This window comes from Equus asinus, chromosome 3, assembly GCF_041296235.1.
Source record: "Equus asinus isolate D_3611 breed Donkey chromosome 3, EquAss-T2T_v2, whole genome shotgun sequence".
Taxonomy (NCBI): Eukaryota; Metazoa; Chordata; class Mammalia; order Perissodactyla; family Equidae; genus Equus; species Equus asinus.
The window spans coordinates 154,871,731-154,894,246 of record NC_091792.1 but is presented as its reverse complement, the minus strand read 5'-3'; the positions used below and the strand labels follow the sequence as shown (position 1 = coordinate 154,894,246).

The 22,516-nt window shown below is 48.6% G+C and overlaps 1 protein-coding gene across 7 annotated transcripts in view; it reads right to left on the bottom strand.

Annotated features, from left to right (window-relative positions):
* Positions 1-1,094: 1,094 nt before the first annotated feature.
* SLC2A9 (solute carrier family 2 member 9) overlaps positions 1,095-22,516 on the bottom strand; it is a 231,717-nt gene continuing 210,295 nt past the window's right edge. For all 7 annotated transcript variants that reach the window (XM_070506228.1, XM_044767825.2, XM_070506230.1 and 4 more), the window contains one exon: positions 1,095-4,107. In XM_070506228.1, the coding sequence (XP_070362329.1) occupies positions 3,856-4,107 (252 nt within the window). In that variant the 3' untranslated portion in view covers positions 1,095-3,855. The remainder of the gene's footprint in view (positions 4,108-22,516) is intronic.

Here is a 22,516-nt window from a genome sequence, read left to right as displayed (position 1 = left end):
TTGATTTCCCTCCTCAATATGCCTGCTGTCATTTGTTCTTCAGAGTCTTCGTATGTTTGTATCATGTATTCTGTCCTGGGTTTTTTAGTTATAAATCAGTGGGAGAAATAGGGTGGAGTGTGCTTATTTCATCTGAGCCAGAATCAGAAGCTGGAAGAGTTACTTTTCTTTCAGTGAAGCTGAAAAGAGGAAACGTCAACTTCCATAGCTTGGGAATGAAAGGATAGGGACAATAGTAAGACTAGGGCCTAATCCCTAATCCCTGGGCAGGAACTGGAACAGGAGGCCTGCTAATTTGAGTAGAGAGTCCTTTAGGGCCATGAACGGGTACAGGACACTATCAGTGGTTAGTACCATTCAGAAGGCACCAGAGCCTGTGCAGCAGGGCCCACGGAGATGTCTGTCTCTCTGACTCACCACTCTCCATCATCTTTCAGCATCTGAAACACAGCTCTTTCCATGGAGATTCACTGCAGTGGATATTAGAGCATGGACAAAGGCTTCGGAATTGATTTAATGTAAAGTGAAAAAAATAGGAGATAAAGGACAAGATAGTTGTAAATTGCGTTTTACGTATTCTGTGATTATAACAGGTTAAATAATGGGCCAGAAATGGACAGAGATGTGTAAAATTTGAAACGATAGTGTCAGAGAAATTGAAGCATATGAAATTATGAGTGTCTTATTATTTTTTAAAAATTTACTTAATGTTGTTCTAACTTTTCAAATGTAGTAATGTACAATTCCAGTCCTATTGCCTGATGGTCATGTCGTTTCCCCTTCCACTTCTGTACTTATTTTGGAAAGCTTTCTTGATTCTCCTCTCTCACCCCAACCTCAGACTAGGTGGCCCTGTTACATGTTCCTATAACGCCATGTCCCCCCGGCCCCGGCACTGATTTCACTTTCTCGTTAATGCTTCTTTGATGTTCACTCTTCTGTGGTGGACACGAGCTAAGGCAGCCGAGGGCAGTGGACTTTTGCTCACTGCTGTATCCCCAGTGCCCACCTCATGCCTGGTCCATGGCAGGCACCTAGTAAATATTTAGTGACTAAATACTCAAGTCTGCAAATGAAAGAGAACACTCAAAAGCTCCTATTTCTTTTTATACTTTATTTGGCCTTTTTGGTCTCAGGTACTTCTTGTACTCACATTTCACTTTCTTACCATATTGACAAACACTGTCCAAATTTTTCAGCCAAACCAAAGCTGGATGCTATGGTGTACTGAACTGGCAATCAACCAAAGGAGAAGACCAGTGATGAAAAAATATTCAGTAGGAGAGGAAAATCAGAACTCAGATTTTGGCACGGCTGCCTTTGTCCAGAATGGTCAGAAAAAAACGAAGGGATTCCAGTGGGGTTGCTAGGTCCAGAGCCTTTCCCCTCCCTTCTGGCTCCACTCCTACTGCGACATGCTAAATTCAAACACACAGGTGCTAATTCACATGCACTTTCATCTACATATGGGCACTTATGTTTGTTTCATTCTGGAGGCAAGTGTAGGGCATCACCCAACCCACAAGGCAGGCATTATCACGGCACGCTGCAAGTTGTTCCGACCCAAACAACCCTAGCACATAAGGGTTGGAAGAGTCCTTAAACATATCTACTCGTAGCAACTTCTTCCAACATTGACACAGATTTCCCTAACAACAACAGTCAAGACAAGCAATCACTCAACCTTTGCTTGAGCACTTTGAGTAATGGAGAACTCACTGTCTGTGATGGTTAATTTTACGCGTTAACTTGACTGGGTCATGGGTGCAAACAGTGAAAGGGAGTTACTGTGCCAGCTGGGGCGAGTGATCCTAACTACCAAGGGGAAATTGGCTGCTACTCCACAATGGCGGGAAGGGAGAGTGTGTCTGGAACACAGGAGATCCCTTTGGGCGTCTCTCAGTATCACCATGCCCTGTGATTAAAGGCAATGGAAAACTGCAACAATCTCATTCAGGCAGGACTACTAACGGCCCAGACCCTTCAAGAATGGTTTCGGTCACTCCACCAGGTAAAGAACCATGACCAGCTGAGGTGCTTGCTGAAGGCAAAAGGAACGCAGAGTGGCTAGTGGAAGAAGGTGTTTATAAACACCAGCTATGACCACATGACCAGTTATAGAAATGAGGACTGTAATTGTCCTGAGGATTTCCTCCTTATTTTGTTATGAATACTTTGTGTATCTGTTTGTCTATCTAACAATATCTTTGTTTTCTTTCCTCTTTTATTCCCTTACCATGTAACACAAGATGTGTTGATTTTAGGTCATAAAATTCAAGTTTGTTAATTTTACATCATAGTACTTAAGTTATGGGATATCAAGGAGAAGAGAACCTCACTCAAGGACTTTATCTCCTTTTGGGGGAAGGGGCTAATATGTTTTCAGTTGTAGGCAGGATAGTTGTATCACGTTAGGTGGAGTTACGACCTCATTATTGTCTTTATTTGAAGATTAAGTATGGTTTAAAGAGATGTATATGGGTGCCAAGTCGACAAGGGGTGGACTTGTGATGCTTAATTTTATGTGCCAACTTGACTGGACCATGGGATGTCCAGACAGCTGGTTAAACACCACTTTGGGGCAGGTCTGTGAGGGTTCCTGGGGATGAGATTAGCATTTGAATTCGTAGACTGAGTAAAGCAGATTGCTCTCCGCAATGTGGGTGGGCCTCATCCAACCCGTTGAGGGCCTGAAGAGAAAACTGGCAGAGGAGGGAAGATTTGCCCTCAGCCTGCCCGCTTGAGCTGGGACATCGCTTTTCTTTTGCCCTGCGACTGGAACTTACACCATCAGGCTCCTGGTTCTCAGGCCTTTGGACCTGGACAAGAGCTCACACCACTGGGTCTCCTGATTCTCAGGCCTCCAGCCTTCCTGCATCTCCAGCATGCAGATGGCAGATTGTGGGCCTTCTCAGCCTCCATGATCACATGAGCCAATTCCTCATAACAAATTATACATATTCTTTTCCTCTGGAGAACCGCAATACACTATCTTTTGCATAATCTCCTCCATGATTGGCAAACATGGGGTGCCTCTGTGACATTCCCACTCTTGCACCTGTGGCAGACATCACCAATCAGTCACAATGTGCTTCCTCTCCAAGTCTAGGTTTAGCTTCAGAGCTTAATACTCTTATTCTTAATATTGTTTTTTCAAATGATCAGAGTTTGATTTGCAGTCCCTGGCCCTGCTCCTGGAAAGTGACTTCGTACCTCTGCTCTCCAGGTTTTCCACATATTGACCCGCTCTATGCCTTTTACGACACATCTGATACTCTGATGTGAAGATGTTGTGGGGCTGGAGGTCTTGAGCCCCACGGGCACATAGCCCGGGAAAGGCAGAACCTGGAGGACGGTGGGTTGGTTTCAGGCCCTCCTGAGCCTGAGATCCAAAAGGCAGAGCCAAAGATTGGAAACAGGCATTTATTAGGAGATGGGGGAGTCTCCCCACTGAATTCTGAAACCTTCATCCAGGACCAAAGCCAGGGGTCCACTGAGGCTTCAGGATCCAGGTCAAGGGCAGCTCAAGGCTACTTATGAGAAGGGCTGAGACTAGGGTTCAGCCTGTGAGTTCCAGTCCGTCAGGCCTTCGGTCACGCCATACTGTTCTCCTTCGAGAAAGCATTCAAATTCTATTTCTCCAATTTCATTTTGAAGGCATAGGCCAAGTCATGAAGAAGGCAGGTGACCTATACAGAAAAATGTTGGGTCTGCCAAAACATAGGGTAATTCTTTCCAGCTTCCTAAAAGCCCAAATGGTTGCAGGGTTAGATTAGCAAAGGTTTATTTTTAAACACTTAAAAATGTTAAATTCAGAGGAAATCTTTGGTTTCCTGAAGCGGTGCGATCATCCATCTACACAACCCCGTTTTTGACGTAGCTGTCCAGGGTGGAGGAGTCCGGTTCAGGATTCCCAATCATCTTGTCGTCAGTTACAGCTAAGTCGATCTTCTCCTCTGGTGGGAATGCCTTGTTCCTTTTGGCGAATGCCTGGCTGATTTCTGCATAGGTTCTGTTTTTGGTCTCAGGGAGGACGAAATAGAAATAGACAGCACCTGTGAGGCAGATTGCAGCAAAGACCAGGAAACAGTAGGTGTCCAGACTTTTCTGTGGAAAGGCAGAGATAAAAAACATCAAATAGACAGTCACAAACCCGGCTGCAAAATCATTTCTGGATAGATTTTTTTTTTATAGATCCCAATTCATGTATCAATATTCCTGGATAAAACACCACATGTGTGATGCTGCATCCATAGGCAAATGTGCCTTATAAACGTCTAGATAAGATGCTCTCACAGGAGGCACGAATAAATCAACTTCAAACCCTGGCAAAGATGAGGAAATGGCAGTCTTTATTTTTCTTGAAAACTAGGCATATAAGAATTAATCCTGAAAGCAAAATGTAATACTTGCTGAACATTATCTTAAGTTCATATTTACCATTAACCACATTCTCCTTCTCCCCCACAATATACACTTGAGAAAAGTATGATGTCAAAAGGGGAGCGAAATTCACTAGTTCAAAAGAAAATTATGGCGCATAGACTAGGCCAAGATAATACCATTTTTCCTACTACGCAAAAGATACTCACTAACTGACACTCGGATATAGCCGTGTACAAATAAGAGACATGAAAGAAGAGAAACGTAGAATGCAATCACTCTGTTTCATGTGTCCTGATTACGACACCTAATGCCTGGACTAGAATGACTGCCAACTGCACTAGACCTTGAGCTTCTCAGTGACTCAGGCAGCAGCTATGGGGCCTCGCACAGAGCCTGGCAGTTGCTCACTAAATGTTTGTTAAATAGAAGACTTTACGGCTTCCAGTCGTTAGGACTGCGGCTTTTTCACACAACAAATGTCTGTTGATTCAAAGATAAGGTGACCCTGTTTTTGAATGATACTTTACAGGAAGCCATATCTTGACTTCAGTCAATTCCATGCTATTCTTTGATTTGACATTTATTTTTGGAGTATAACATAGTACTTAAGAGCTTGATGTCTGCATCACATCTCAGATCCACCATTCACTGAATCTGAGGCTCTTTGGGCGTCAGTTTCCATAGCGGCAAAATGAGGATAATAATGGTACTTATAGGGTTGTTGGAAGGATTAAGCGGGATACTCCCTTTAAAGCCCATAGAACAGTTCTGGATGTAGTAAATGTCCCACACCTGGGAGATCTTAGCTCTGAGGGTAGGTACCTTCCCCTTGTCCACAGATTCCATGAGCAGCACAGAGAAGGCAGAGTGTGGGCTCTGCAGTCAGTTGGGTAAGTTTCAAATCCTGGCTCCATTATTTACATGCTGTGCCAACACTTAAGATGTGCCATTTTGGGACAGAACTTGAATCCACTGATTGAAGTTTCCTCATTTCTGCCACAGTGATACAGACCACATATCATTTGGGAGATTAAATGAGATATGTCCAACATGGCATTCAATATCCCCATTGCATGCTGAATGGGCATCTGACTTATCAAGTCCCAAAGGGAGCCTCAGAAACTGCTCCTGCTCTGGTCTTCCCCATCTCGGCTGATGGCACCTCCATCCTTCTATTTGCTTAGGCCAACCAAACACTCAGAGGCAGAGCTGGCCCCTCTTTCTCTCTCCCATCCACATCTTATCAATCAGGAAGTCATGTTGGCTGTGTCTTGAAATATATTCTGGATCCTAGTGCTTGTCACCACTTCTACTGCTACCATTTTGGGGCAAGCCACCATCATTTCTTGCTCAGATTATTGCAATAGCTTTTCAACTTATTTCCCTACTTCTCCCCTGCCCCTTAAGATTCTTCTCAAGAGAGAAGCCGGAGTGATTCTGCTGAGCCAAAGGACAGGGCAGGAGCTGTTATTTTTCTTGTGTTACCAGAACCCAAAAGAGTGCTTGACACATAGGAGGCACTCAACAAATGTTTATTGAATGCATGAGTGAACTGAGGCTCAGAGAGGCTCCCTCCCCACCCAGGCTGCACCTGCAGCTGTCTGGGACTTCTCTGCCACCTTCAGGGCTGCCACCTGCTTGGCTTCCTTTCCCAAGACTCGATCAGTGGCACTAGGATTTTTCTCACAATTTCATGGAACTGCGTTAAGAACCCTGTGGCTATTACAGTCATCCTGGGAAAGGACACTTGCCCCCCTCAGGAGTTTCAGGGGGCAAAGGTATGGGAAGGCCAGGTGAGAGGGCCCGCCTCCTGGGCACAGGCTCCTCCCCACTGGCCCCAGATGAAAAGTCCAGCTGGGTCTCCTTCCCCTTCAGTGACCACTCTTATGGAGGGATGGGGCCTGCAGCAGACACACGCTCACCAGCCCCTACCTGTGCATACAGGTAGAATTCCAGAATTCTAGAATTCCATAATCCTGGAACCAGCTCTGCAGACACGTGCTCCTGAATAAGGGGTGTTGGTGAGGCCGGCTTATGAAGTGAGAGGAGAGAAGGAACTCAACAAAGTGAGCATCTTTTCTGCCCAGATGGAGATAGATCTTTCATACGTGTGCTCATTCCTGCAATGGGGAAACAGGCCCATTTGGTCCCTCTTTACAGAGGAGGAAATCAAGGTAGAGGGGGTCATGCTGCTTGCCCAAGGTCACACTGCTAGGACGAGCGGGCCTGGAATAGGGTTTGGGCTGGGGGACAGGAAGGGCCAGCCTAATGCTGACAGTGGCACTGATTATTGATCTCTCAGTCAGCTGGGACCGTTGACTGGTTTAACGTTGGCACCAGCCCTGTGGCACTGCTCCTATCTTACAGACGAGGAGACTGAGAGGGGGAAGTTGTCAGTCCATCGCTTTTGGCCTGAGAGGCAAAGCTGATTCAAATCTGGCAGTCTAAGCCCAGAGCAATGTGTGTCACACTGTGCTCATGGCTCAGAAAGTAAGGACGGGAGAGAGGACAAGGAGACACCTGGCTGAAGAATCAACGGGGCAAAACCCTCAGGCCACGCCAAGCCCCGATGTTCAAACAGAAGGTCCTGCCAGCGCTGGAGCAGGGCTGAGAGCACTGCATGGATGCAGGGAGCCACATGGCTGGGAGCTGGAATTCACGGTGTGCCTGGCAGCCAAGGGACATTTGCTGGTATCTGACCTAAATGATTCCATGCCGGCAATCATGCAACAACCTGGCGTTACTGCAAGTACGTGATTGCATTTAATCTGGGAAGAGAAATGCACTTATGAAGCACCTCCTGAGTGCCAGCAATATTACAGACATTATCTCATCTGACGCCCACAGCCCACACTGTGATACAGCCATGTTTATTTCCATTAAAAAAAAAAAAGAAATTGAGGATTAGAGAGGTTCTGAAACAGCTCCAAGGCCACGAAGGGATAAATGAGTCAGGACTCACACTGAAGTCGGCCTGACGGGGAGCTCGCGCTCTCTCCATTATTTATCACGCCTCCCTCGCTGTTGTGCGTGAGCGCTGGGGAGTGAAAGGGTACTGGGATCCTACAGTGTCCCCGCCCACAGCTGGGAAGTAGGTCTTCTTAACCTCCTCTCCCAGGTGAGGAAATGGAGGTCAGAAGAGGTGAGGGATTGGCCTGCAGTCAGCCAGCTGGTGATGGCTGCCCCTGGATTTGAACCCAGGTCGGCCTGACCCGGAGGTCACTGTCTCTCTCTGTCTGCCTTCCTTGGGCAACTTCATTCGATGCAATCTGTCCGGCAAAATGCCGGGCACAGAGAATGTCCTTTTTTCCTGTCTCCTCCTTTACCTCAAAACAGCTCAGAATCCGCTTTGTGCCCCGCTGCTCCTGAGAGGTTACTCCACCACGCCTGAGTTACTGCCGGTGTGGGAGGGTCTGTCCGGTGCCCCCTGAGCGAGGAGTTGAGAGGCAGCCTGTCTGCAGTGGGAAGGACGCTGCCGAAGAATCGACAGACCTCCATTCCAGACCCCACTCCACCAAATACCCAGCCCCTCCCGTGACCCTGGGAAGCGCCCACAGCCCGTCTGGGCCTTATTTTCCCTGTTCATAAAACAGACTTAACCACATTCAAGGTTTTCCGTAAAACACTTTCACATTCATAAAGCTTAGTCCATAAGTGAGAAAATCGATAAAGCCGGCTACTTGAAACTCAGAGCGTCTATTCCTCAAAAGGCACCATCAAGAGAGTACAAGAGCCACAGATGGAGGGAAGGTGTTGTGACACACAGCTAAGAATGAATACCCAAATTAACAAGACAACTCTTAGGAGCCCATAAGAAAAAGATGGCCTGACAGATAAAAGGGCGGAGGGGATGAACACACGTTTCACGGAAGAGCAAATACAAATAGCAAACACGCTGATGGAAAGCTGCTCGTTGTTCTTAGCAATTCAGGATAGCACAAGTTAAAACTGTAATGTATACCGTTTCACACCTATCAGGTGAGCAAAAATGTAAAAAGTCCAACGATGCAACACGAAGTGTTGATGAGCAATACGAATTCTCATACCTGTGGGTGACACCGTAAAGAGCTGTAATGACTTTGGAGAACACCTTGGCACTACCGAGTCCAGGGGAAGTTGTGCGTGCTATGACCCAGCAATGACACTCTGGGTACGTATGTTCCAGAGCAATGCCGTTTGAATTGAAATTAATTAAAAGTTCAGTTTGTCAGCTGCATGAGCCACATTTGGGGCGCTCAACAGTCCCGCCCGGCTAGTGGCTTCCTCACTGCACGGTGGACAGCCAGCACTCCCGTCGGCACAGAAGCTCTTACACGCTGTCCTGGGATGTTCACGGTAACACTGTTTGTAGAGCGAGCAAATGGGAAACGACTCACATGCTTACGGGGAGGAGAAGGGATAAATAAATCGGGGTCCACGCAGACAAAGGACTACCACAGAGCAGTGAAAACCAATGGCTCATAGCTACGCATCTCAACACGGATGGCGCTCAAGAAGACACGAAGAGTAAAGAACAAGGCCCAGAAAAATACCTTCACGATGATTCTCTCTATATAAATACAAAAAGCAGACAAAGCGAAACACTAGATTGTTCAGGGGAGCATTAATATGAATGTGAAACTGTAAAGAAAACCAAGAGAACGATTAGTACAGAATCCTTGCTCCTGGTTCCCTGGGGTCAGGGCGAGGCCCCCCGGGCCTTCCAAAGGCTTAGGCTGGCTGAGGAGGTACACTGATTACCTTCCTACTATTTTTATATATCATGTATTCTATAATTACAAGAATAAAATTATTCTCTTTGTATAGATGATGCATTTCATACTCTTTTGCATATAACGTATTTCATAATTATAATAAAAATTTATATGTGTATATACCATGTATTACAGTATATATGAAAGAGCCTGAAATCAAGCAGGAATTCACTCCTGGTGAACAAGTATTGAATGGAATTTTACCAAGAAGAAAGCTATAAGGCTGGGGGCAAATATAAAACTTCAATTTGAAAAAATCCCCCAGGCCACAGGGCTCACCCCGCAAGTGGTTTAGCTGTGGAACAGTCTAGAGGGCGGAGGCAGGCAGCTGGCCCTCTGATCCCCCAGGACCCCAGAGGGAAGGGAAGTAGGAGAGACAGCCTAGCACCTCATCAGGTGTAGGTGCTGGGCCCTCTCACCCGGCGAACACCCCTTCTCCATCCTACATAAAAGCTATTGGCTAGAGTTACTCTACTTCTCTAAACATACCTTCTGTGTTATTAGAAATGGTCATGAAAATGTTCATATTCTCTGATACAGAGAAAAAAATTTCTTTTGAGAATGCACTATACTGCCAAATAATGCTAAAAATATAAGGCAATTTTGCCAAAGTGCTATTTTTAGGAAAAAGGTCCTTGATATTAAAGAGAAATCTCAGCTTTCTTCTACTCCCGTTTATCAGAATCATGTGAAAACGCAGCAGCTCTTTAAAGCCAGCAACTTCCTCACATGAGGAGAGCAGACGCACAGCACGTTGCTGGAACGATGCTGTGCGCTGTGACAAAGGAGCGCCTGCATCCCTTTCCAGATCAGCTGCGTAGACGTGCGGGGCAGGGGCGCCACCTGGAAGTCTACCCACAAAAAGCCACGCGCTCCAGCGGTAACAAAATTATAACCCTATGTAATTCTGGGTTAAATTTAGAAGTAGCCATTCAACCGGACTATCAACAGGAGAAAGCGTTCTGAGTTAGAGTGAGTAATCCTTGCAGTAGGGGCCACGCCCCTGGGAGAACTGACCTGTCGACCTCCTTGCAGCAGGCAGCACACGTTCCCGTCAGCACTGACGCTCTCGAACACGGTACCGGGTTATTCACGGTGACGCTTTATACAGCAAGCAAACGAGAAGACTCGGATGCTCACGGAAAGAGCAAGGGTGGCCTCTTCCACGCTCTTGGAGGGAAAGAGGCTCTCTCGCCCTCTCCTTATAAGGCCGCTAGTCCTACTGGATTAGGACCCCATCCTTACGACCTCACTTAACCCTAATTACCCCTAAAAGCCCCATCTCCAAATATGGTCACGTTGGAGACTCAAAAAGTATCCTCTTCTATACTGAGAAAACTCCTTCATCCTCCACGCTAGGTCCAAACGAGTCTTCTCCGTGAGACCTTTACATGCACAAACCTCTCCTGAGCACGTCCCATATTTTCGAGTCGGCCGCATCCCAACTGTGATCTCCTTGAGATTGGGGGCACATGTCACTCCTCTCTGGGTCCCAAGAACCCACCACAGTGTCTAGCACAGACTTTCTTTTTTTCTTTTTAAGGTATATTTTTTGGTGAGGAAGATTGGCCCTGAGCTAACATCTGTTGTCAATCTTCCTCTTCGTTTTTTTTCTCCCCAAAGCCCTAGTATGTAGTTGTGTATCCTAGTTGCAGGTCATTCTAGTCCCTCTATGTGGGATGCTGTCACACCCTGACTTGATGAGCGGTGTAGGTCCATGCCACCAAAGCAGAGCACGTGAACTTAACCACTTGGCCACGGGCCGGCCCTCAGTCTGTTTTCTTACATGAGTTAACTGTAGCATGTGGAGAGCAGCGCCTGGCACCCAGCATTACGTAAGTGTTGGCTCCTCTGCCTGTCTGTGCACAGGGTAGATGACAGCGTTTGAGGCTCGACTATGCCAGCTGAAAACCTGATCGTCACCCGGGACGACTCCTGTCCCCCCAGCGGTCGTGTGGGATCCAGCCACCAAGTCCTGGGCTGTTTCTTTCCTTATACAGGTCCCTAGTCTAGCCTCCCTTGGCACCTCCACTCTGGAAGTCTAGCCCAGGGCTCAGCAAACTTTTTCTACAAAGGGCCATTCGGTCTCTGTCAGGACCACTGGACTCTGCCCTTGCCGTGGGAAGGCAACTGGAGATGACAATACATAAATGAATGTGCATGACGGTGTTCTAATAAAACTTTATTTAAAAACATAATCCAGGTGGTGGGCCAGAGTTTGTGGACCTCTGCCTCACCCAAGGGACCACTGCCTCTCACCTTATTAACTGGTGTCCCCCACCCAGGGGGCCTCTCCTCATTCTGTTCTTCACAGTGCACCTGAAGAGTCTTTCAGAAACAAACCTTGGGGGGCTGGCCCAGTGGCGTAGTGGTTAAGTTTCAGGCAGTCCACTTTCGCGCCCTGGGTTTGGGGATTTGTATCCTGGCCCTGATCTACACCACTGGTCAAGCCATGCTGTGGCAGTGACCCACATACAAGGTAGAGGAGGATTGGCATGGATCTTAGCTTGGGGCCAATCTTCCTCAAGCAAGAAGAAGAAGATTGGCAACAGGTGTTAGCTCAGGGCCAGTCCTCCTCACAAAAAAACCCACACAAACCAAAACAACATCCCTTGGTCATGCCAGCCCTCTGCTTAAAACTCCTCAGTCTCCTCCTGTTGCTCTTGGGATGAAGACCAATGTCCTTAGCTTGCCCTGAAAATTGATGAGGTCTCCTCCTCTCCACCACTCCTGCTCCCTGTGCTTCCTTCACATGGGCTCTTCCTCCCTCTCACCTCCCTCCAAGTGCACACCTCGAGGAAAGGCCATGTGAGGCCACAATGCAAAGGGCCACCTGCAAGCCAGGAAGAGGGCTTATGCCAGCAACCACCCCTGCTGCCATCTTGACCTCGCACTTCCGGCCTCCAAAACTGGGAGAAAATAAATTTCTGTTGTTTAAGCCCCCCCAGTCTATGACATTTTGTTAGGGCAATCTGAGCAGACCAAAATACCTCTAGCTCCAACAGCCTATCATTTTATGACTGCATAATTACCAAACCTGGATCTAGGCTGTGAAATAAAGGATATGCGGTTGAAACGGGCAAATTCAAATACTTTGCTATTGGAATGGACAAGTCAAGAAGAAAGGATATTTGAAATGATTTGTCTCTACAACAGACATGTGAGGAGGAGGTGGGCCAGCCTTTGGCCTGGGCTCTCCTGGGAGCACTGCCAATATTACTAATACTCATGTTTGTCCTCAGCCATATTTGTTGGGGATTCCGGGCCCAATACTGGGCGAAGTTCTCTGTACTCAGAGGAGTTTAGCAGCTTGCCCAGGGCCTCCTGTCTGGTTAGTGTTAGGCTGCAAATCCAAAGTCTATGATCTTAACCACTTGGCAAACTGGCTCCGGGTGGCCAGGCTTTGGCGTCGTGGCACACCCAGTAAGTTGTTACACATACGTCCAGGCCAGTTCCCTAGGCCACAGCTGGCTGATGGTGGGTGGTAAGCTTTATAGGTCTCTCAGGTCTGAAAACGCCTTCTCCCCTCTCTTATCCATGAAGGTACTGATTTCTAATTTCAGAATATTTTCCTCTCAAGGCTGAAGACAGTGCTCCTTACCCTCCGGGTAGAGTCTCGCTCAGGAGAAGTGTGATGTCATCTGATTGTCATTTCTTTTCAGGTTGTCTGCCTTTTCCCTATGGAACTTCTAGGGTTTTCTTTTTAACTCCAGTGCTCTTAAATTGCACGTCACTGTCTGGAAAGGCATCCTTTGCAGCCGATTTGCAGTGCGTGAGGTGGGCCCGTTCATGCAGAGGACTCGTCTTTCCGCAGGTCTGGGAATTTTGCCTCTATTCCTTCTCTGGCCACTCCTGGTGACGCGACCTAACCAGTCCCCTGCTCCCTGTGCCCTGGGGCTACTTCCACCTTACTCAGCTGTCCTGTTCTGGATGCGTTTGGGGCCAGATTCCCTCCATCAGTTCACCCCATCCACCCTCTGGAGATGTACTCACAATTATGGGTACAACCATGACACCCCTCCTTGTTTTCTAGCAGGTGGGACATTTCTCTTTATTTTGAGTATATCTAGGATGTGGGTGGATGGGGCGCGCAGGCTGGTGTGCTCACCTGCGTTTCAACAGACACCTGCCAGCTGAGCCCTGAAGGACAAGAGGTGTGGAGGCTGCAGCCGTGTGGGACTCCAGCTGACGGAGGAAGGACTGTCCAGTAGGTGCTAGATGCCTCTCTGAGAACCTGACAAAAAGCTATGAATCCCCTCCTCCACAAAAAGGAGAAGCTCATACACTTGACATTTTCAACACTTTTTCTGGCGTGAGGGCATTTCATGATCTTGCTGAAGTTCGCCCATAGGCCCTCTGGTGTCCACAGGCCCCAGGTTATAAAACCTGGCTTGGGTGGTAAGTTCCATGACGGCGGGATCCGCGGCACCTGCTCTCCATTGTACCCCCAGCCCTAGACAGTGCCTGGCTCACTGGAAGCATTTTCTTAATAAAGTACGTTGGATGAGCAGACAAATGAATGAAATGAGAGGACTTTTATGGAGATGCATGAGGTACAAAAGGCGGTCCAAGTTAGAGTCTCATGATGTGACAAAAGCATAATTTTGCTTAGTTTCCGCCTCCAGGCACAGAACGGGAACACTGGCTCATTGGTGATTCACACCAAAATCCTGGAGGAGTCAGTGCCAGGACCCCTACTTAAGAATTGACGGGAAGGCAGGTGCCTCACACAGGTAAGTCGGATTCTGCAAAGAGCTTTAAAAGGTGAGGCTGCTGCACTTTACCAGCAAAGTAGACTGGAAACATTAGGATGTTTCTGGCGGAAGGTGGAAGAGAGCAGAGATCCTAGTGACAACTTACATCTCCCGTGTGCTCTGTGGCTCCCAAGTCACTGTCATATGTACACTTAAGACTTTGTTGGGGCTGCCCAAGAATCTTTGTGGCAGACACAGCCCCGTGGCTGCCTGGTGACATTTCAACTCAGTATGCCCTGCTGGAAGCCACATTTGACAACTCTGCCCACATCTCTCGCAGCCTCCCCCTCTCCCTGGCAAGGCTGCCCTTCCTCCACCTGTCCTTGGAATGGCACTGCCATCCTCCCACTCGCCCAAGACCGACACCTGCAACCACCTTTGACGAATTCCTCCCTCTCTGCCTATCTTTGCTACTAAGTCCTGATAACTTTCCCTTGAAACATATTTTTCTTGTAAGACACACAATTTTTTTAAGCAAGATAAAACTGACATGTAATAAGCTGCACAGATCTTAAGTGTCCAGTTCAATGAGTTTGGAGAAAAGTATATCCCTGTGTAACTAACCCCTCTAACGAGATGTAGAACATTTCCACCACTCCAGAAAGTTCTTTACGCCATTTTCTGGTCAATGCTCTCCCGAACACACAGAGAATTAACCAGTGTTTTGCTTTCTATCATCTTAGCATCCATTTTTCCTGCCTCTACACTAAATCTGGTTCCTACCGGGCAGCCAAAGAGTTCTTTTAAAAGTGCAAAATGGATCATGTTCTAAATCACGCAGTGGCTTCCAACAGTCCTTCGGATGAACCCCAAATCCCTCTCATGCCCTCAGTGCCTTGGGGGCTGTGACCTCAGCCTCCCCGTGCTCCCTCAGAATAACCCGCAATCCTCTCAGTCTCTCGGATGCCTGCTCGTGCCCACCCAGGGCTCCTGCCAGCATCTTCCTTCTCCCTTCCGGGCATCACCTCCCTCCGCACCCCGCCCCATGCACTTACTTCCTTAATCTCAGCTTGAAAGGTCCCTGCACTGGTCAGCCCCATTAGGCCCCCCATTTCACCTCCTGCTGTGAAGCACAGACTACACCTGTCCCATGATGGGCACGTCTGTTCTTTCTGAAATGTTAGGGCAGAACTCTGCCCCCGCTGTTCACTGCCTGGCCTCCAGGGCCCAGCGTGATGCTGGCGCCGGAAGAGGCCGAGTAAGCGAAAGACATTCCTTCCTGCCTTCAGACCGAGGAGCATCACCTGGACTGCCCGGAGCGGCGAGGGGCAGTGGTTTGCCTTAGATCCCGCCCCCCTAGGTCAGCTCTCCCCCTCGCTTTGCATAGGCATTTGGGATATGACTCAATATTTTTCACGTTGAAAAGAATCATTTTCTCTTTTCCAGACTTAATTGAACTCAAACGGAATTTTATAACTCTGGTGGAATCAAGCAGACATGCACTGCATGCAATTTTCTCCAAAGCAGGAAATATTGGTGCTAATGGCAGACATCAAGTAGTGTGCAGGCCTTTACAATGAACCACCCAAGGGACACGCTGATGCTGACCACGGCAAAGGCCCAGAGGAAGAGGCAGCCTGTGACTGAGGGCAGAGACAGAGCATGACACTAATCTCCCCAGGGGTCAGGGCGGCCCACCCCACCCCACCTCATATGTAGGACATTTTGCAGGAGGGAGCAGGGTGGTCGGAGAGAGGGGGAAGGACAGGGAGAAGGCAAGCTTCGAGGCGCAACTTGTCCTGGATGGCTCAGCTAGGACGGGGTGGGTAGGCTTCTGGCACTTTCCATGAATTGCTCTTTCAGTCTTGTCTCCTCTTCCCAAGTGACCCTAGGATGGCATGGCAGGAAGCGACCTTTCCAGTACTAATACAGATCATGACAGCAACCGTTCCTGAATGTCCACGGGCAGACACTGAGCTCAAGTCTTGATTTCATTTCCAATTCTTTCTAGCCCCCAGCTGCAAAACTGGGGCCAATTCTCTTGTTTCATAGACATGAAAATTACGGCTCAAAGAGCAAGTAAGGTCAGAGGACGTTTGAGCAGCCTGGCCTTCACCTAATTGCTGAGGGCATCGCCAGGACTCAAGGCCAGGTAGTCTGACCCCGAAGTCTGTGTGGTTTCTCAGACTGTGTCTCATTTGTATCTGAAATAGTGCCTGACAAATGAGGACAACCAGAACAACAACCAACCACAGCGGCTCCTGTTTATCAAGCTCCTCTGTCCTGGAGATGGGCGAGCATCTCAGGTCCTGCCCCAGGCGGGGAGGTCCCGGATGCAGAGCCTGAGACAGGGGGTGAGGGCAAGGCGCTTCGTCGGGAGATGATCCATGGCACACTGGTGGGGAGGAACTGAGATGGGGGCAGGGTGGCCAACTGTCCTGGGTTCCCCGGGACCAAGGGGTTTTCTGGGATGTGGGACTTACAGGGACAGTCCTGGGCAAACTGGGATGACCTGGTCACTCTAGACAGGGAAGGTGTTGTGGGCTGAATTGTGCCCCCCAGATGATTTGTTGCAGTCCTAACCCCAGTACCTGTGAATGTGGTATTGTTTGGAAATGGTCCCTGTAGGTGTAATCAAGCTAGCGTGAGGTCATACTGGATTGTGGTGGGCCTTAAATCCAATCGCTGGTGTCCTTATAAAAAGAGAGATGGAGAAGCACACACACAGGGAAGGTCAGGTGACGACGAGGCAGAGAGTGCAGCGATGCAGCTATAGGCCGAGGGACACTGAGAGCCACGGCGAGCTGAGAGGAGGCCAGGGAACAGCTCGCTCACTCACAGCCTGCAGAAGCCTGCAAAATCTTCATTTTGTCCTTCTAGCTTTCAGAACCCTGAGAGGAGAAGTTTCTACTGTTTTAAGCCACCAAGTTTGTGGGACTTTGTTATGGCAGCTAGGAAACTAAGACCGAAGGGGAAGTGTCCAACTGGGACTCAGTGCTTCTTCTGGGGACCTGCGGGAGACGTGGACCACACAGCAGAGTTGCCCCCACACACACGAGGAGGGGAAGTTGGCGCATATCCTCCAACCGCACTGGCTGTGGCCACCCCAACACTTCTGCCTGCTCCTCCCACAGGCTGAGGACAAGCCCAACGCAGGGAGGCCAGGGGCTGCCAACGGGCTGTTACAGACACTGTTTGTAGCACTGTCAGCACCGTCTCTAGACGACGGTGAGGCTGAGGGGACATGGGCGGGGCATCAGCGGCATCTGTCACAGAGCCTTTGCTCATTTTAATCCTTATTGCAACCCGAGGAGGCGACAACAGTAATTGCTAGTGCTTCTGTGGCACTGCCGCTGTGCCAGTACTGTCAGCCCTTCACCCGTGTGAACTCCCTCAGCCCTCGTGCGAGCGGCGGGGTGGAGCTCTCCCTGGGTCTGTGCTCAGACGGGGTCAGGGTCTAGCACACAGCCAGTGGAGGGGGCTGCTCCAAGTGCACGCAGAACCTCAACAGCCTCATTCTCCAGGGGTGACAGAGAGTTAAGGATTTCCCTGTGTGAACCTCTCGAGGCTTGGAGAGCTTCAGGAGCCGGCCCGGGGCCCCACTGCCAGTGAGTGTGATACCCTCCAGGTTTGATTCATGCCATTGTCCAGAGCCAAGCAGGCTCCGGTATTTTTTTCTGAGGAGGAAGTCCAGGCTCCTGGCAGTCTCTGTTTGGGATTGCGATACACGTTCCGCTGACACACTTTGGAACGAGTGAAAGGATCAAGATGCTTGAGCAGTTCCATTGGTTGGCTGTTACAGGCTGAATTGTGCCCCTCCCAGATTCGTATGCTGAAGTCCTAACCTCCCTGGACCTCAGAATGGGACTGTATTTGGAGTTAGGGTCTCTCAAGAGGTAACTAAGGTAAAGTGAGGTCACTAGGGTGGACCCTCATCTGATGTGGCCGGAGTCCTCATAAGAAGAGGAGATTAGGACACAGACATACACAGAAGGAAGACCCTGTGAGGACGCAGGGAGAAGACAGCCATTTGCAAGCAAAAGAGAGAAGGCTCAGAACAAGTCAACCTTGCCAAGGCCTCTATCTCAGACTTCGAGCTACCAGAATTGTGAGGAAACAAATTTCTAAGTCTCCCATGGTGTGGTAGTTTGTTATGACGAACCCAAAATGAATACAATGGCTCTAGATCGTGGCTGCGATGGCTTCCAGAAGGGCTGCAGAATGGAAAGAGTTCATTTATAGAGTCTATAGCAAGCCGAAGCTGCTCCCATAGGAGGGTCCGACAGGGGTGGGAGATGTGAGTCAGAACCTCTAAGTTCCTCGTTTCTCTAACACATTCATCATTGCCAAGGGCAGCCCCAGGAGCCTGGCCCTCTGCCTTGGCAAGCTCCCATCCAGAAAGGAAAGGATTCATCGCTGCCTTCCCTGGCTTGGGTCAGGAGGCTGACATTGCACAAAATCAAAATGTGGTCACTCGACTGGTGTCTCTATCAGCGTGTCCAGCAAGGCCGTTCCGCTTGCATCTATAGTCACACATTCAGCGTTTCCTGAACGGGCCCTGAAAACCCAGGGACCCTGGAGATGCCCCAACTTGCAGGACCTCTGCTTCGAGAGGGAATTTGTTTTAAAAATGCCCCAAAATTTCCTTAAAAATGGGCATAAGGAAATGCTCATAATATCATATCAGGTGAGAAAAGCAAAAAACAAAACTAAAAAATTGGTTCCAATTTTTATAAATATGAAAAATTACATATATTTGGAAGAAAAGAAGGAAGCAGCATCATTAACCCATTAACACATATTTTTGTAGTTTCTGCAGTGAACCTGAATCATTTATAATTAGAATTTCCTCATAACTTTACAGGAAAAAAGGAGGAGGAGGCAGAAGAAGAGGAAGAGGAGGAGGAAGAGGAAGGAGACAGCTCAGTGACTGTGCCTACGGAGAACTGCTCTTCTGTTCCAGTCTCTTAAAGGGACCCGCTCAGCCAGCTTCAAATACTGGCTGAGTGAATGAACCCTCAGAGCCACACTCCCGAGAAAACGTACATAAAAGATCAGGTCTGGGGCTTGGCACAAAACACAAAAAGATGCTCAGCGAAACACTGATATTATTGGGACAATGTCATTACTGTCACGTGGGTGTTACTGGAGTGCTCCAGGGGGCAAGGCTGGGTGGCTGATCTGTCTCCAATCTCCACCTCCAGCCTTCCCCAGCTGATCAGTGGGAGAAGCGCCAAGGCTGTTCCTCAGCTACCATGTCCTGAGGCTTCAACTTACTTAGCTATTTTCCTCCCACTCCCTCTCTTTCAGCCCCCCGTCCCCACTGCACTCCGCCCCCAAGTGCACAGGGTCGAGTTAAGCATATTCCTCACCTCTTGACATACTGTCATTACTGGACTGTGCAATGTTCCTCTCATTTGTATCTGTTCATTTGTTTCTCCTCTTTTAATCTTCAACCTCTACTCTATTCTTTTTGCCCTGCAATGCTCTCACCCCAACTCTGGACAAACTCATGTTTAAGTATTTGATAAATGTTCTTCAATCAACCTATATTTCTTGTCTGTCTATCTATCTGTCTATCCATCTATCTATCTATCTATCTATCATCTATCTATCTATCTATCTATCTATCTATCTATCTATCTATCTATCTACCTACCTACCTACCTACCTACCTACCTAGCTATCTATCTATCTGGATGCATATCTACCTATCTATCCATCTATCTGCCCATCTATCTACATCCATCTGCATCTATCTATCTATCTATCTATCATCTTTCTTCTCTTCTTCATCATCATCATCATCTATCATCTGTCTTTGTGAAAATCTGCAGTGCTGTTTTAAATTTATGGAAGTAGTATTGGGCTACAGATGTCACTCTGTGCTTGACTTCCTCAGCACTGGGTTTAGGTTTGTATGCACTGCTGCTGAAGGTGCTTCTCACTGCAGCACACCTATTTTGCAGTGTGCACCTTCTTGCTCTATGTATGTGTTCCTCAAAGGACGGCTACCAGGTTACCTCTCACTCCTCACTGCCACAAACAGTGCCGTAGTTAGTATTCTTGTGCAGCCCATCTCACGGACCTGGGCAAAAATTTCTCTGGGATATCTAACTAGGGGTGGAATTTGGGGTCATGGGGTATACGGATGCTTAATTTGATTAATTGCCAACAGACTGTTCCACCGGTGCAGGAGGGCTCCCAACTCCCTGCATCTTTGGTAACACGTGGTACTCTGTAAATTTCTAATTTTGATAATTGTGCAAATACACAGAGCTGTGTTATTGTTTTCATTTGCCGTTCTTTGATTTAAACTAGTTTACAGCATCTCTTCCTCTGCATGTTACCATTTAGGGTTCTCGTTCTGGGAAGCGCACTGTCTTCTTCTTGACCCACTTTCCTAGCAGGACTCCGTCTTTTCATTGTCGACTGACAGGAGCTCCTTGATATTCTAGGCACTAATCCTGATCAATTTAGAGGTTCCCCATGGCTCCTCTCAGTCCTTGTCTGCGGCACCCTTGACCTTGCCGTCCCTCACTGGGTGGAAACCTTTCATTTTGAGATCACTGAATCCATCCCTTCTCTCCTCATCATTTGGCCTTTTAGGGTCTTGTCTTTCCCCAGCCTGGTCACGATGATCCCTTCCTTTTTATCTTCCATTGGATTTTCAGTTTTACTCTCACATTTGATTCTTGGAACCGTGTTAGGCATTTTACCTATTCACTGCCCCCTCTTTTTTTTTTAAGTTTGAAAGTTTTTGCTTACACAAAGGGTTCGATGGGCGAAAATATTAAAAAACTACTGACCTATAAAATACCCTTTCTATGAATAGCAAGGAAGCAGAGACTTAACATTTTTTTGACTCTGTACTGCTGAACTTTTGAACTGTGAGGCCTGTGTCACATCCGTGGACATCCTTCCTGGGAACAGACTGACAATCAATTAGCACTTCCATGACTTGAGACAACTGAGCAAGGAAGGGAACGAGCTGGCTGAAAGGGGCAGGCTGTAGGCGGAAAGAAGGCCTGGCTATCAAATGGCCCTCACATGGGCCTTCTCTGGCGACTAAAATCCTCGTTTCCCCTCCTGATGATGCCCACGGCCTTGTTTAAACTGCAGAAAACTTTCTGTGGACCAGTCCAGAGGTATCTGTGCCATGAGCTCAACTTTGAAGGCAGCAGTGCTGATCAGCTGATGCTGGACCATATCTGTAGGAGATGCAGACCATCCTCATGAGCTGCCCTGATGGCAGGGTCATTGTCACCAGCTTAGCTGTCTGCCCAGCGAGGGCTTGCGTCTTGGCCCAGGTGCTGCCTCCTGCAAGCTCCCCCACCCCACTCAGCAAAGTGGATTTACTCTGTGCCTGACTGACCCCTCCCCTTGGCCATCGCCCTAATCCAAGCCTGAGCGCCATTTCTCCTGCAGATGACAGAAAATGCCAGCCCCCAGGTCTCCCTGCCCACAGTCTGCCTTCTCCAATCCGGCCTCCAGGCAGCCAGAAGGGTCTTCCTGAAACACAAATCTGATCACTCATTCCACTGCTTGGTCCCCTTCACTGTTTCCTAAACATCTGCATCGGGGGTTCTCAACTCTGCTGACATGGCAGGATCATCTGGAGCACTTTAAAAAATACTGATAATTCTACCCTCCTCTCTCATTGATTCAGAATCTCGGTGATGGGGGTGGCAGGTCCCAGGCATTAATCACTCACTGATCTTAAACTCCTCAGGCGGAGCTCATGCCCTTCCAGGGCTGAGCACCTCTGATCCACAGGATCAAGTGCAAGTCCCCTAGCAGAGCACTCAAGGTCCAGAAGGGCCCGTCCAACAGTCATGGAACAAACACCAAACACCTAACATTAAAGCCAGACAGGTGATTACTATTTGTAGTTAGCAAGTAATGAGTCAGGACATGAATGTCCAGCCTGTCCCCTGCTCCTAGGCATGTCGGACTCCTCTGTAATCTGCTGGAGCCCCTCCACTTCCAAGCTGACACCGCATGACGCCTCCTGTGGCTCTCAGGACCACGCTGTGCTCCGCTGGGGGGTGGGGGGTGGGGCAGTAGTCAGGGACTCAGCAGCACATCTGCCTGGCTTCTGGGTACCCCCGATCACGTGTCCAAGTTCTGCTTCCAAAATGCGCCCTTACTTCCTGTAGTCAGCTGCATAACGGCCCCCAAAGATATCCCGGTGCTGATATCCTGTGACTGTCACCTTAGATGCCAAAGAGACTGTGCAGATGTGATGAAGTTAAGATCTTGCAATGGGGAGATTATCCTGGTGGACCCTAGATGCAGTCACAATTGTCCTTAAAAGAGGGAGCAGCGACACAGAAGGTGACGGCCATGTGACCACTGCAGCAATGGGCCCACTGAAGCACGATCTATGCTGCTGGCTCTGCAGATGGAGGAAGAGGGAAGGGGCCAGCAGCCAAGCAAGGCGGGGAAGGCGGCTCTGGAAGCCGAGAAAGGCAAGGAGACGGACGCTCTTCTGGAGCCTCGGCAGGCAGCGTGGCCTCACTCACACGTTGCCTTTAGCCCAGGGAGACGGATTTTGAACTTCTGGCCTCCAGAACTGCAGGAGCATAAACTCCTGTCGTTTTCACCCACTCAGTTGGTGGTAGTTTGTTACAGCAGCCCTAGCAACACATGCACTCCCCACTCCTCAGTTCCGTGGTTCCA